The 17,113-nt window shown below is 38.1% G+C and overlaps 1 protein-coding gene across 2 annotated transcripts in view; it reads left to right on the top strand.

The window, feature by feature from the left end:
- The window catches only part of dpp10 (dipeptidyl-peptidase 10 (non-functional)), a 313,714-nt gene that overhangs the window by 285,352 nt on the left and 11,249 nt on the right, over positions 1-17,113 (top strand). For both annotated transcript variants that reach the window (XM_085764884.1, XM_085764885.1), the window contains exons 13-17: positions 2,818-2,925; positions 8,348-8,439; positions 9,049-9,096; positions 10,554-10,675; positions 12,971-13,015. In XM_085764884.1, the coding sequence (XP_085621010.1) occupies positions 2,818-2,925; positions 8,348-8,439; positions 9,049-9,096; positions 10,554-10,675; positions 12,971-13,015 (415 nt within the window). The remainder of the gene's footprint in view (positions 1-2,817; positions 2,926-8,347; positions 8,440-9,048; positions 9,097-10,553; positions 10,676-12,970; positions 13,016-17,113) is intronic.

The raw sequence follows: 17,113 nt of genomic DNA, 5'->3' as shown, positions 1-17,113 counted from the left end.
AAATATTTTAAAACTATTTTAAATGAATTATCCAGCATGCAGCTACAAGAGCTCATGTTTATGTTAGATATATTAATGGTTTATTATTATAAGTTACACATTATCTTCATGTATTTTGTAGTTAGATATTTTATAGACACAAACATGCAGTATTTGGCTCTGAGCTATTGTGGAGAAAAACTGCTGTGTTACTGGGGAAAGTCTTAAAAGTCTGCCTATATGGTTTTGTTTAACAATAAAGTAAAGTGGCCTCTGGTCAGTGAAAATATAACATCATTAAAAAAACAGTTGTAAGAACTTGTTATTTTGAACATTATAGATTTAGTTGATATTTGAGGTGAAAAACATTAAATCCAAAACATGCATTTAAAGCAGAAGTAAGTGGTCCGGTCGTTTTCGCTAATGCTGCGTTCCAGGCCGGCTTTTGAAATCGTAAATTACAGCTTCAAGTCACAACTTACGACTTTGTAGCGTTCCAGGCAACCCATTCGTGTTTTTCCGACCTGTTTTACCGGTGAAAATCACTATAACGGCCACTCGTAACTTCCGACCGGTGAAGTCGTACCAGATCGAACTGGTATGACTTCACGGTCGGAAAAATACGAGTTTCCTTGAACGCACCATAACAGTCCTCGTCCCTACGTCGCCACATTCACGGCGTCCGTTGGCTGCACACACAGCCCTGCATGCCGTTCTCTCTCCTCATTGGATAAAAACTGTAGGATACGATAAATGTTTTCTCCTCGACTCAGAGCAGAGCAGAGGGACTGAGAGACCCGTGTTTCAGTCCAAACACTCTATGTAAGTGATTGCTGTCGGAAGATATAACTATTTAAGACTTATATTAACACAAATATATCACTTACTTCTGCTTTAACACATGTTAAACATGACCACAAATATTCTGCTCACTGTTAACATACTGAGCCTTTTTCTAATCCGTAGAGCATGTGACAAAAATGAAATGACACATCTGATGATGATAATACACTGTATTAACTATCAGCATGGGCTCTGCAAGAGACTTACTGAGGAACTAAAATGAATCTAACTGACACTGACACAGTCTGACTGTAAAAGGATGATGCTTCCATCTTGCAGTTTCCATCATTGTTGAAATGAATGTAGTTATGTAATTTATAAATGGCACTTACAGTAAGGAGGAGAGAGAAACTCAGATGAAGCTCAATATTTGATATCTGCCTGACAGGAAGTCAAAGAAAAGTGACACAGGATTGGTTGCTCATGATTCCACCGTGCAGCAGATGACTGATGTACAAACATGCACGAGTCATCAGATGGAAACTGTTACCTGCAGCCTCTTTACAAAAGTCAACATCTGAACTATGTAAGGTGACATCTGGTCGCTTTGGAAACAAGTGCTGAGGACAGATGGAGTCAAAACTGAACTCAGCAAAGGAAAAAAAAAATAAAACAGACAAAAAAAACATCTTGACGTCTATCAAACATGTGGGTAGAAATATTCTGCTTTGAGGATGTGTGCCATGCAAAGGCAATGGATTCTACTAAACATCTGGATGTAACTGTCCCACAGTCAGCCATGACAGTGAAAGGCAAGGCATCGTTATTTATATAGTGTATTTCATACGAAGGCAACTCAATGTGCTTTACATAAAGACAAAACAGTTAAAAAAGAAAAACAGCATAAAACAGCATAAAAACAAAAACACAGAGTTAAAAACAGGAGCAAAGAAGAATAAAAATGTAAAATAAAAGAAAAAATGTAGTGAAGAGAGGCTGCCTCCTGCAATGAACGACGATCCACTATGAAATATAACACAACCTGAAGCCCCCACACTCTACAGCCTGGTCATACTTAAGCATTTTCCACAATTACTCTTTTACATTTTTCTTCTTTTCAAGCACGTTAAATAAAAAATAAGGTTAACATTTGAAGAAAGCCTCATTTTAATATCTCTTTGCTGCAGGCTTGTGTTTAATTCTATTCAATGTGAAGCTGAATCAAACATGGATTTGCCCAGAGGTGCTTGGTCAAACTTTTGCCTCTTCCTTATCAGACCTTTTCTTGGGAGCATTACACCAGATATATTCTGCACATGAAGGATTCAGGGTTAGGGGTAAATATAGATTCCCTTATATTTCCTATAATGGAACTATTAGCTTCTAAATGTGCCCTGTGGTTGAACCCTACCTACTGAAGTAAAAGCTTGTGTCCTTGAACCGTCATGTCTCCTGCAGGTTTGCTGCTGTAAATCTTAAATCCCCCAAATCCAGTCCTGAGATAACCCTGATGACATCATCACATCCACTGGGTTATTTTCTCACATTGAGGAAGCTCATCCATCCACAGCTGCAGACGACAGCACACGGCTGGTTTTTTTTAGGCTGAGTAGTACTTGCTATAATAACCAAAGCAGTGTTCATGTGTAAAATCAAAGAGTGCAGCACTGTGTTAAGTACAGCACTTACATAAATGCACTTTGTTACTTTTACCCACAGTTTGAGTTTCAGGTAGATGGCGCATCGTGCCGTCGCCTCTCTGCTGGTCATGCTAAGCACCCATTCCCCTTCCTGGGAAATGGTTCACACATTCAGCAGTCTCAGCCGAGGCAGGATGGAAATGCATTCATATGAAATTGTGGCAAATTGCTACTTTTAGTCTGAAAAAGTGGTTTGTCTGTCGCGGCTGTCTGCCAATTATCATCTTCATCTACTTCTTCATGCAGTTAACAGTCACTGTAATAAAAGCAAGCCAAGGAAAACATGGTTACTAACAGTCAACATGTTTTGAAACAATTAATTATTATTATCACACGTGGTCTTTGCTTCTTCCAGACCCAAGAACCGGTGTTCTCCAAAGATGGCAACAGGTTCTTCCTGACGGTTCCAGTCAAACAAGGAGGACGAGGAGAGTTTCATCACATCGCAATGTTCACAACACAGGTGAAGATTCATTTTATTCTCTGCTTACCTTTGCATTGATGCGGTCCGACATGGTTTTCATAGACATTCATTCTTGTAAGATCACAGACTTTATAGGTGGATGTAACTTCAGTGACATCACCCATACATTTCTAAAGAAAGGCTTTGAAACTCAGAGAAAGCTGCTTCACGGACTACCTGCAGTCAATAACCCTGTAAAGGGATAGTTCACTCAAAATTCAAATTGCACTCATTATCCACTCACGGACCAGGAAGAGGAGCTTCCGCTACAAACAAGCTTGAATATAGACTTATTTAATTTTTTTCGGAACAATTTCACATTTCGGGGCTTCAATACAAGACGGACATTACATACGAGCAGCATGGAGGTATTTGGATGTTTTTTGGTGTGTCTTTTTGTTACGAAGAAAAGTGGTATCTATTTGCAACCTTTATATGGACATGCACTGCTACGCCGAGACCCCCTGTAACTCAGAGAAGCCACGGAGGACTCTGAAACTTCTCCCAGCCCTTAGTCCACATGAAGGTGAGTAGATAATGAGTGCAATTTGAATTTTGGGTGAACTATCCCTTTAATAACCGGAATACTAGCAATCACCTGGTTGTGTACGACCATGTAAATCCCAATAACCCTTTTTAAAAACATGAAAATGACCCCTGGGTTACTTATTTTCTAACCCAAATATTTAGTCATGTACACGCCTATCGGGATATCCCCACCGAAAGGAACATTCATTTGTGTTCTGCACATGTATCACAATGAATCTTGGTCTTTTGAGTACAGGAACCACTTGGCGAAACACAAGATAACACCACACTTTTGGAGCGAGGAGGAAACAAATCACTTCATAAATTTGGTGAAAGACATGAACATCATATTTTGTAGATGGTAGAAAGTACCGGGATAGCGAGATCACGTGCTGTTGTTGTTGTTGTTGGATACATGAAGAAGCTGAAATGAGTCGTTCGTGCGTCAAGACGTTGTCCGTCTGTCGCTGTTTTTGATCGGGATTTCTCAATTGATTACAATTACCATGTATACAGGAATAACCATGTTGGCTCAGGCAAGTAATCTGGTTATTCCGAATGTTTCAGAAACCGGAATATTGACTGCATGTGAACGTAGTCACTGTTGCTGTGTTAGTTTTGCTTGTCTAACCCAAAAATGGACTAAGAGGGTGTGTGTGTATGGAGCCAACAGTTCAGTACATGCCAGTTTGCCTTAATAAAATGTCAATGGGGGAATATTGTAAAATATCCACTCCTGCATGGAGGAAGAAATTAGTAGAGACCAAAACAGTTTTTTGTACCAGGTCTTAGCCAAACTCAATTGGCCGTTGGAGGAACTGCAGCATTTGGCTCATTGTGCTGGCTTCATTTTTCAGCCTGAGACGTTGCTGCTTGCATAGGATGAATGTTGTGTGCTGCCACGGCCTTAATAAAGCCGTTTTATTTACGATGCAGTCGAGTGTATACTCTCAAATAGTTGAGAAAATTACTCACAGCGTTTTTTTTATTTGTCACTAAGCTCTAATTATTGCCATAAACAAGAAACTTCTATCATCAGATTTATTTACTTTCCTTCCACCCAATGTAGACAGAAAATCTAATAGATAGGCCGCACTCTCATCATCACTGATCTGAAATCTGACTTGGATTTCAGCACAGATAGAAGGAATAAACAGGGTTGTTGGACGACAGGGTTGGTGAGACATAGATCATGTCCATATATAAACACATGTTCCACACATTTTTCCAGTGATTTCCCCAATAATAACATAAATGCAGTATCAGTTTCTGAATGAATAAATCACTGGCCAACCTGCAGTAGGGGAGACCAGATGGTTGTAACATTTTTGACACTTCTGTCTGTATCTTGAATCTATTTTAAGCCAGTGTGTTCAAAATGTGACACAAACTAGTTACACGTGTCTGCTATAGTATTAAATGGCAAAGCTGTTATCTCTGCAACACAAATAGAAAAAGCATAGTTTAATCTCAAACACAAAGAGTGCCCTGCCCTGGGGTGAGATGTAACATAAGTATTGTGTTGTGACAATAACTTGATGTTGAAAGCTTTTTAATCAACACTGAAATTACTTTTTAACATAATTGTGCGTGGGTGTGTGAAGGTGTGTAGGTGTGAATGGATGTGTTTGTGCGTGTCTCAAGTATATTAGTAACTGTCGGCCATAGTAATGTAGACCCTAACCCGTTCATCTTTGTCTTTCAAGACCTAAGCAAACTGAAATACAAAGAAAACATAAATGTAATTAAAGTTTGGGTTGGAGTAGGTTAACATATTAAATTGCTGTTACAACTAACCCAGACCCTTGTAGCTATGAACTACCTTACAGCTAAGAACTAAAACATTAGCATTTACAACGTGCATGAAAGATGTCTACATAGACACACAATAAACATGATTTAAGTTTGATGAGTTTAACTACAAAGTAGGCGATGCTATCACAAATATAAATGGAGGGAGAAAAAATACTTTAATAATTTGTTATTTTTTTCCCTCTAAAACTGTCTGTGTCTGTCACAGGATGCTTCTTCTTCTTCAGAAGGACTAAGCTGAGCATATACAGAGTCAATCAGAGGATTCATCCTGATTGGAGAAATTGGAAGTGTTACAACTGACCCATTACAACTCGTTACAACCATTCCCTGTCTCCCTAATAAATTACCCAGATCTAAAAAAAAAAAAAAAAAAGTTCTATAATTAAAGGAAACTCCATGAATATTGTAATTATAAATATGAGGTCAACTGAGCACTATAGAAGTGATTTATGTGATTTCACCAGTGTGTCACAAATTTGAAGTGCTTCATTTCAAAAGGTTAAGAAAATAGATGTAAAGTCTGACCCGATGTCCCTTTATTTGCCGCCACAGTTTATAGAAACATTACACATAACACATAACTGGAAACACATAACGTGTCTACACGATGGCAACCTGCATGTAACCAGTTGTGCACTGTAGCTTATGTTGAAACAGCTGCTAACAACACCTGCTTTTACCTGTGAGAGATGGCTCAGGTACAAAAAAACACTGCATTTGTTCTCCTCACAGCTGGCCAGCTAGCAGGTGTAGCTTCGTCTTGTGAAGCCGTATAGGCACCACCTGGTCGCACCTGCAGGAACTACAAAAACCGACACACCCTTTTCTGGCCTTTTTGTCTCCTTGGTTCATATAGTATATTGTTACTCAGTTTTGGTTTTTGACTCAACATAATGCAACAATAACTTTATATCGTACTGCAATCCTGACAGATAACAGCAATAATTCACACGGCCAGTGGACATCCCCTAAATTGCAATAGCAGCTATGAAACGTTTGAATTGTTTATGTCACTTGAGGTCTGTTTACACTGCAAAAACTCAAAATCTTACCAATAATATTTGTCTTATTTCTAGTCAAAACAAATCTCATAAATAAGACTCATCACATAAAAAGTAGCTTGTTTTTAGACACTTTTTACTTCTTTCAAGCAGATTTTCACTTTAAATAAGTAGAAAAATTATTTGATGAGTTTTTCTTTCTTATTACAAGCACAAAAACTTGCTTTCACTGGCAGAATTTTCTAATTATTTCAAGTGAAAATTTGTTTGAAACAAGTGAAAATGATCTAAAAAGAAGTTCATTTTAAGGTGATGAGTCTTATTTTAAGTGGAAAGAGATTAGTTTTTACTAGAAATGAGACATGTTGATAAGAAATATGACAAATATCCTTGGAAAGATTTTGAGTTTTTGCAGTGTAGTTAAGTGAATGATTACTTATTTGAATGTTTGCTTTGTTGGGCTAGCAGTTTGATAAAAACTGTCTGTTTCATCAGCTTAAAGGGATAAAAATGAACAGAGACGTGTCAGAACACATCTATTCAGGAGGTGTTTCTTCCTTGTTTTGCAGTCGTCCATCTCACCATCGTCTGACAGAGCACGTGCTCTATTTCCGTCAATCCAGCTGTCATGTAACAGCTTGCATTTCACTCATGTGATACATCTAGAAATGCGACTGAAAACAAAGTCTAACACCCCCTGTGTGAGACTATACTCAGATCTCCAGAGCTCTGGAGCTGCTGCTGCTGCTGCTGTCTATCTTATGTGCTGCAGCTCCTCTGTATGCAGTGATGTTACAGTAGCTCCTCTGGTGCTTAGCCAACATGTGCTGTTTCAAAGTCAGCTACTACTCCTGACAACCTTGGTAGGAGCAGGACCAGTGACGTGATAGTTTTACAGATTCCATCAACCTATACCTTGTACATATGTAGCATCAGTGATAATCAAATAAATAAGATTTCAATAAACTATTTTGCTGTCATGACCATAACCTCCAAACGACTGTAAAAACCTGACGCTATGCACCCAACCTGTGCTGTTAAGATTGTTCATAATTGCGTGAAGTGCCTTTTCCAGTCAATGTTAACTGACCCCAAACAGCCAAAGTACCGTCGGGCACCATAGCAACAAGGACGTAGACTATTTGTCTGTGTTTCTAAAGAGCACATACCGTACTTAAACCCCCATTTCGACTGTAAATGCTCTACATGTATTGACTTATGAAGCCTCTGGAGGAGCAACTCCCTACAGTTATTTTCATTTTTCCATCAACTTTATATAATCACATCCTCTGAAAGTCACTTCACGTACAGTTGAGAACCTAGAAGAGAGAGCATATTAGTCCAGTTTTACCTCATCAAGGACCTGAAAGGGCCGAAGTCCAGCTGCGTTTATAACTGTGTATAACAACAGAACTCCAAGAACACTCAGCCCATCTCCTGCTGTACTCTAGAAGGTTACACACAACATCTATAGGGAAATAAGGATGAAGCTTTTGCTTATGGTCTAAAGCTGTGGAATACACATACATACACATGACCTATACATAACACGGAACGCAAGTTTGGTCGCCTAGTATTTTCAAAAAAATCTTTACGAGAAAGCTCAGAACGTATCATTCCATCTGAGCCTTTAACTAGAGCTGAAACCTGCACTCTGCTCTAGTCAACTCTTTAAATGGCTTGTAATGACCAATGTCTTGTTGAGTGTGTGTAATAACTTATTTCATTGTAATGACTTATTATTTGATTCATTTAGCATCTGGTTTAATATGTTTGTTTTGTTTTTTCATTTTACAAAAATGTTTTAACATGTTTTTATGTTCATTTCATGTCTTTTCTTGGTGCAGGGGCAGATACAAATAAACTTTATTATTAATGATATTATTATTATTAAGATCATTATGATTATTCACTTTGAATAATACAGATTTGGCATTATGCATGGTTAGAACGACTGTAGTTCCTCTGGTAAGACCTGAGCAAACAGAAGAACGTAGAGAATAGAATACGACTTACACTGTATTTATCGATAGACGCATTCATATAAATGACATATCCTCTTCTTCTGTTTCTCTCAGTTCAGAGCTGATCAAAATGAAGTTCGACATCTCACATCAGGAAACTGGGAGGTGACCAGGATCGTTGCCTATGATGAGAACACTGACAACCTGTAAGTTCATTTGTTTTAGACACAACAGCAGCAACAACATGTATCTTTTGATTATGAAGCAGGTCTTGATTTATGCTCAGCCCACCGAGAAACGCACACAGCCTATATTCAAAAACTGTGTGTCTAAACCAGCTGTCAGGACTTGAGCAACTTAACAATGTCACAGAAAGCAGTCTTCACTCTCAGTCCCACTTGAATCCACCATCCAACTCCCATTGTGGGAGTGTTTACCTGAAATCTGCTATTTTTTTTATTTGATTGCGAAAAAATGTGAGCCAAAATGTCCTCTTTTCTGATTGGCTCACTGCCCTGTTGTTATAGCTCACAGAGGAGCCTGAGAGACTGCATCTCAGTGTAGTTTTATATCTTCATAAGGACCACGAATAAAACACAAGAGAGGTGTGAGATATGGGACCTTTAAAGATCTGCTCCATCCACAGGAGAAAAGACAGAAGACTTTATTCTCTTCTCTTGGATACCACTCTGGCTCTGTACACAAAAGATTTGGCAGATAAAATTTGAGCCATCACGAGAAAAGACATAATGAGGATTGGTGTTTATTTGAGCATGGTATTTTACTCTTATTGTTCTTCTGTTTTCTGTTGACAGTTATTTTCTCAGCACAGAGGGTTCACCGCGAAGACGACAACTTTTCAGGTTTGTTTTGCTCTCAGTCATTATACAGCACTCACTGTTGACAGCCATTATGTTTACACGGCTTCCAATGTAAATAGTTTTAATTAAATAAAAGACATTTCTCATCTTTGCAAGACTCCCACACAACATCCATATTAAAAATTGTGTTTGTATTATGTCTCCTCTGGTTCTGTTTTGAAAAAAACAACTCATTTATCCTGAACACAGTTATGTGCACACCACAGGGCATCCATACCAATACCTACATTACATTTGTGACCATGTGACCACTGTTTAAAATTAAAATGCTAACAAATACACACTATAGTGTTTTTTGCATTCAGAATTTACTTTACTGCCTCATGCATGTACAGTAGAGATGCAGTTTAGAAAGGGAGACTGTAACCCCAATTTATTAGTGTTCCTCAAACACCACATACTGTATAGAGGCAGCAAACGTGTTTTTTTTTCACAAAAAGCTGGATAAACGTTCATACAGCTGGCCCTGTAATTTGTAGTTCAAATAAAGTTATTTGATGAACCATATTCATATTTAACTGACAAGAATACACAAACATTGGCTTAATTAAACAAAGTGTGCTTGCAGAATACCCCCCACCCCTCAATCACTGTAGAAACAAAATTCTCAGGATGTCCAACTGAGTATAAGTGGTTTATCAAGGAAAAGCTACAGGAAAAAAGTAGGTTAATAAAAACAAAACAAACAAATAAAAATACACAAACATATATAAAGTCAAATTGCTAAAAGAGAGGAAAAATAAAAGGGAAAGATAAAAAGAGGGAGAGTGTGTTTTGGTCTTTGGATGTCTGACATATCATGTTGGTGATGCTTACTGTACGAAGCAGCCTGTTAGGCACAGGCAAACAGGAGGCTCATTACAAAGGTAGAAGGATGTTAACATGAGCAAGGCAAATTTATATTAGGAAAACAGAAATATCTGGTAAATTATAAGATTACCAAACATTGCTAGTTTTTGAAAATAACTCAGGCTTCTTGTTTAAATGATATCTGAGCTCTTCCAGATGTAATACACTGCTCAGTTTCCTAAGCCACATCTCAAACGTGGGCACCAACTCATCTTTCCACATCATAAGAATAGCCTTTTTTTTTGCCAATAATAATGAATAAAACTGCTTGTGATTTAAATTTATCAGCTTTTTTAATTGTGGCCCCCAAAACACTGTATTAGTCTCCAGAGTGATGTCATACACTCCGGACAGAAAGTTAAATAATTTTCTCCAATAATGGTACTGCAAATTTACTATGACTCTCATACTGCTGTTCCCACTCATCTTAGAACACTTATTATCAGGATATGTTCATTAGTGGGTTTGGTCTCTTAAGAGGATTTTTTCCCACTGTAAAAATCTAAAGTAAAGGCAGCATCACTCTTATTGGTGATAAAGTTTTGTTGCACCTTGTCTTACTTCCCTAATTTAATATCTTCTCTCTGCAGCGTTAAAACTGTGGGTTTGTTCCCTCGACGGTGTTTAACGTGTGAGTTAAATAAAGCTCACTGCCTGTACTTTGATGCTGACATCAGCCCCACAAACCAGCACATCATCCTGCACTGTAAAGGTAGGCCATCCTATTTTAAAGCTCCTCCAGTGTCTGCTGTTAAACTCTCAGCGTCTGCTGTTTCCTTAATGTGATATATTTCCAAGTGAACTGGAGTTTGAGGGTATGTTGTAATCACAAGATTTCATGGGATTGTTCAAAGATTTGATTGTATTGTTGAAAAGTTGACATTATTTAGAAAACCACAGGTGCAGGGTAGAAACTGCTATACAATGGTAGAGGATCAGCCTCCATCCACACTGTCCTCACCACAGTTGTTTTTATTTATTTTTAGTGGTAAAAATAAAAAAGATACGTTAAGCTGTAAACCTTTTAAAAATTTTAAAAACAAATCCACATACAGATGTTTTTGCTGTGATAAACAGTTTTCTGTAATGGGAGGGAATAACATACTGTAAATGTCTCTTATTTATCAAGTTTGTTGACTTTTGAGTAATCACCTTTTTGAGAAGATCCTTATGGCTGGATTGGCTGGACCATTACTGCAAATGTACAATACCCAATGTGATAATAATGGAGGGTGATACACCAGATGTATCTGTATATGTACATGTATGTACAATATGTGTACAGTATCTTGTTCCACATGGGATATAGTAAATGACTCTATTAGTTTTGCTCCTTGCTCTATCTCCTGTGGCTGGCAGACAGAAATCTCACAAACCGTATCCAGTTTCCAGTGTGATTTTATTCTGAAAGTACTCTTAGTTGTGAGTCATCATCTTTCCACCTCTCAACTCCTTTTGGGCTCTTGTCAGCTTGCTGATATTATTCACCCATAATGTGTTTACTTTTTACAAACTGCAGTAGCAGTGAACAGAGCAGGAATTTAAATCGAAAGGTTTATTATCTGAATAAAAACAAGTTCATGATGTTACCTGCACAATTTATATGAAAAGTGTATCATGTGCCAAACCTACTTAATGAATTTCCCTTTGGGGGTTAAAAAAGTAATTATTACTCTTATTTGTATTCTTAATTTCAGTTCTATGTTTGATAAGAGTCAGACTGAACTTGGTTGTGATTTCCATGTTTTTATAGGAAAGCTTACAAGCGTTTCAGTAGAATATAGAAAACCTATAACCAGTTGCATGGAGTAGAATCATCATACTGTTCTGAGTTTGTTCATTAAAGGGTTCAACTGAATATTGTGATATTGCCTAACAATGATTGGCAGATTGTATAGATATCACCAAACCCTGTGTGATTATCTTGACAAGAAAACTGCAGATAATCAGCGGTAACAGATAAATCCACCCTTGGGATTAATATTATACTGTTTCATTTTCCTAAACCAGCAGAGATCCTCTGGCAGATGTCAGGCTCTGCCCACTGTAATCTGCCACCCTCCATCTATTCAGCTTTAAATTCATCTCTCATCTGTTCCAAATGAGTGGCATGAAATGAAAACAATTAGCCACTCTATTGTGTATAATTACTTTTAGCTAGCATTATGAGCTAACTCATTTAATAGAGTGTAACCCCCCATATTGTTTGTGATTTCAATTTATTTTTAGCTGATGAGATTGCTACATGGTTGAAAGCATTTGGGATTCAGCAAGGTGTTTTATTGGACAATAATAATGCTCCTAATCCCAAAAGCAATAAATATAATAGAGAGATCGTATTGTCTTCTGAGGGACAAGTTCATGCAGCCCAGACAAACTTGTCTTGACACTTGTTTTCATCAAGAGCAACACAGGCCTTTTAATTACACTCATAAAAATAATTTTTATTGGTTGTGTTTTTCCAGGAGGTACATGATGTACATTATGAAACCATTTCACTGTGACACAAAAATGCAAAGGTCAAAGTTAATACAACAGAGAATAAAACAGCAAGCACAAAGCGCAGTTAGTGTTTTAGAGCAGAGCCAGGCGAGAGGGAGGAATGTGTTTGTGGAGGACTTTTGCAGCTGCCAGAGGAGCCATTCATCCGTAGCTCTGCTTTTTAAGGAACCTGCCATCCTATTAACCTCTGACTAAGAATTTTGCGAAAGGACATTGAAAGGAACTGGCGTAATTTGACAGTCTTGGGCTATTAGGGAGGCAGCGTGGCTGACCTTTAACCTCTAATTGATGCAGGTAAGTTAGGGAAGGTGACAAGGCAAAAACGAGGTAACAAGACTGTTTGACTTTTGTGTAAGATGAGCAATCTGTCACACAGTGTCCTTTTTATTGTTCTGGTTTGAACATCAACAATGACTTCACTTGGTAATTTGAAAATTTAGACGCATAGCAGAGAAACATGGTAATGTTTAAATCACTTACTATTTCTCTTTTTGCTTCCTTTTAGGTCCTGGAGCTCCCACTGTGATCTTACACAGCCTCAATAATTCAAGTAAGGACTCCATTTAGTCTTGAGGGGAAGATGGGTATGTGATGACCATCTTAATGACTGTCTGCAGGGTGCCCTAGTTTTTAACAAGAAAAATAAGACTGAAACTACTGGAAAATGTGGCTTCAAACATCTGTTACAGTCACTTATCAAGACGAGACAACTCATCCAGCTATGGGAATATAGTCCTCCTCCCCCCATAGTGTTATATTTTATATTGGCACTATTATGTTTATCATGAGCAATAACATGCACTGAAAGATTTCCATATCTTCATTATACATACAGTATGGCTTTACATGTAAGAAAACATATTTCTGTTTGATAATCTGTTTGCAAGCAAGCAGTTTAATTGTGAGATATTTTAGCAGTTGTCAAACATTAAGGTAATGCAAAGTGCTTTGCACAGGGCAAATGGATAAATTAAAAACAGTCAAACGATTAAACAAGAACAAACAGAGACGTACAGTGAGAATGCAGTAGATGAAACATCTGGATCACCGTCATCATGAGCGATTCGGTTCCATCGGTGAGCACAGCACAGCAGCAGTTAAATGTGGCTGCATGAGCTGACTGCCTCCTAAACATCTCAGGGACCAATTAGGTTTCCATCCTTCAAGCATGTCAGGTGTGTGTTTTGGTCCGTGGCTTGGAGCCGGTCTCAAGATTTATGTGTGTGTTGAAACTGTAAACAAGCTGCTGTTGTCTGGGGGTCTTTATGGGAAGTTTCATTCTTGCATTGCATTTCACAGCTGTCTCCATGGTAACAGGAGTTTGCAACCATCCTAAAGTTTGCTGAAACTGCACTGTTTACTTTATTCACTTTATTCTTTTTTTCCCCATGGTAGTTTGTGTAGACTTGCAGTCATTCTTATCATCGAACCACTAAGTTAGCAGCAGCCATGCTACAGGTGTGTTTATGCTTTGACGCTGAGAAATACTTTAAATTAAGATGATGTGATAGTCCTTTCTGCTACCAAGAGGACAATCTAAGGAATGACTGGTGTAGTTTTATATGAGACATAAACAAAAAACACACATACAAAAAAACTAGGCCTACAGCCAGCAGCTCGTTAACTTAGCCTTTGCAAACATGAGGAAGCAGCTAATCTGACTGCATCCAGAAGTAGTTAGTTCTGCCTAAAAGCACCAATAAAGCTCATTAGCTAACATGTTGTATCTAATTTATTTCACTGGAGGTTACACCCATCAATTAGTAGCAACAGGGCTGGAGTAAGGTGAAGAGCAGGCTGTGATTGTTGTAAATCCAGTTCTCATTTGTAGACTCGGGCTGAAAGTATCGCCACTCCTGTTTGTCGCTCTCCCCATTCACTTGTTCTGTAGGACACCATCTAGGGTTAACTTATAGGGCTGTTCTCGACTAAGGATTTTCATAGTCGAATCTGATTCGTCAGATTTTGCCATAGTCGACTGATCGTCGAACCTTTTTTTTTTTTTTTTAGATAGCAGCAAATTTGCGACTTTTTCCGTTTCAAACAAAAGAGCTAAAACACCCCAAAAATATGGTAGGTGTAAAACAAATACCTTTATTTATTTTCCACACTTTGGATGATTTTTAGTAGCCATTGTGAGCCAGGGTATGCGTTTATGTTACGTTGCCCTGGACAACGCTCCTTTTGCTCGGACTGTGAGTCATCCCTCATCCCTCAACGTGGTGAAGGATAGCGGTGGTCGTGGACACAGAGAAACCGGGTAAAACATGTAGTATCAAAACAAACTGAGGTCAGAAGGACTCGACAATCCGTACATTACGTTAATCAATCCTGCAACACACACAGTGTGACCGCGGCACCGGCAGAGAGACAGACAGGCTGCAGAGGGACGAGGTTACAGCTGTGACTCCCGACCTCCCGACACTGATGGTGCGTTCAATACAACTCGGAAGTCGGAAAAAAAAACAAGTTCCTCTTCTGAAAAACTCTGACATGTCAAACTTTAGGATGTGTTAGGGAATAATTCATCTGTCTAACCATCAGAACTATTAACACTTGAAACGGTAAACACAGCTGATCCATCGAAAAAAAAAAAAATCACCGCTGGAGTTAATTTATTTTCCGTGACTGAAAGCAGGTTCTTGAATGTAACTCGGTCAAAGTCAGATGTATCCTCACAATGTTTTGCTGTTCTGTCAGGTCATGCATGATAAATGTTGACAAAGTTAGACTGTCAGATTCCTTGATTTTAAACTTTGGCGGCTCTGCCCCTCGTCTTTTTGCCACTCCGTGAGTGTTCTGCAGTGACTTTGACGGTCCTACTGCTCACCTCCGCTCATTTGAAAAAAAAAAAAAAAAACCTCCGCTCATTTAATTGTGCAACTGCAGTGGGTGATTTATTAATAGGGTGAATTCGCCTAATGTGGGACGTTTTTTGCAATTTAGACTTCTGGTGTATATTGTGATATGAAGCAAACACTTTCAATCTACATCCTGTACCATTCTGAAATCCTTAGGTTGTGATCTAATGGAATCCAAAGAGAAAATTCTGATTTCACACTCCTAAAAGAAATACCATACATATTTCAACTCTGATTGCAAAGTTTTTTGCGGCAATTTCCGTTCCCTAATGTGGGACAGTCATGCTCCTAATGTGGGACACTAAAAAGTCTGTTTAAAAGTCATCTTAATTTACATGATAAATGCTAGATTGCAAACCAGTGTTCAATAATATCACTTATTGTCCTAGTTCTGCTTCATCTTCTATAGTATTAATGGTTTTCTACCAATTGTGTGGTGGATGTGACCTTTTACCCTGCGCTAAAGAGTGGACTTAGGGTCATTCCAAGCCCTGGTCAACAACCTCCACCATCCTCAGTGATCCCCCTATATTCAGTAAGACTCATCCTGTCTTTCCACTGGTTGAGTTCACTTGCTTGATTATTTTCCTTTCTTTTCCCATGTTTTCTTTCCCTGGTTTTGTCTCATTGCCTTACTCTTTATTGCCACGTTGATCTGAAATACATTCAATTTAATTAATCAGTAATGTGCTATCCTTTGATTACTTCTAAACACAACATTTTTCATGAACATTATCAAAAAAGACAAGATTTAGAAACAAGAAAGAAAAAAAATCAGAGCCATTTACCCCTTTAACAGTATTATGACCACTTCCAGTTAATACATATAATTTTCTTTTGTTGTAAAATATTCAAAACAATGCATTATAACAATAAAGCCATGTAAACAACCATTGTTATTGTTCAACCTATTAGTTTTACCTGGAAAAGCACTGTCCCACATTAGGAACAACCACCTGTCCCGCTTTAGGAAAGCATGTTTCCTAAAGTGGGACAGTAGAAATGTTGATCAAAATTCTAAATATTGAGAATGGTTACACCATATTAAGATATATTTTAATGCATCAACATATTATAAACACATTTTGACAAAAATTTGCAATAATTTTGTTTTTTTTAATAAATTATGGCCTTAACATTATTTTTGTCCAAACCCTAAGTACCTAGCATTTTGGTGGTCTTCACACAGGGTGCCTCCGGTTTGAAGGCTCTCCCTCCCAAATCTATGATTGGACATTTGAGATGTCATGTGATTTTGATAATGCAATATCACAGCTTGTGTGAGACCACATTTACATTAACTTTCTTTTGCTATAGGAAGACCTACACCCATTTAAGCTTAAGTGTCCCACATTAGGCAGTGTCCCACATTAGGCGAATCCACCCTACGTAAGACTACCGTTTAAACGCACACATAATTTTGAACTCTTTATTAACAGAAAGTAGGCAGATTTTGTATCAAAATAGTCTTTTTATAACGAAAAAAGACATTCTATGTAACAATTTATGCTCAGCAGCCGTGGGCACCCCCATATAGTCAGAATGGTAGGGGTTAGATTCGACTACGAGGTTCATAGTCGAATCAGACCCCTCCGAATCGAATCGTCGAATCGTCGACTTTTGGAGGTCAGCCCTAATATGGAACAAAGTCTTTATGGGTCCTGCTCTAAGTACTGTTGGCCTGTAAGAACCTATAAACACGGGATATACTCAGCCAAACATTATGCTACAGTACATTAATGTTAGCTTACCTTGAAGCAGCTATTTGTAAGTTTATTAGCATTAAC

Source organism: Trachurus japonicus, chromosome 21 (assembly GCF_045865225.1).
Source record: "Trachurus japonicus isolate A0001 chromosome 21, Traja_1.0".
NCBI lineage: Eukaryota > Metazoa > Chordata > Actinopteri > Carangiformes > Carangidae > Trachurus > Trachurus japonicus.
This window is presented reverse-complemented; position numbering and strand designations above follow the sequence as displayed.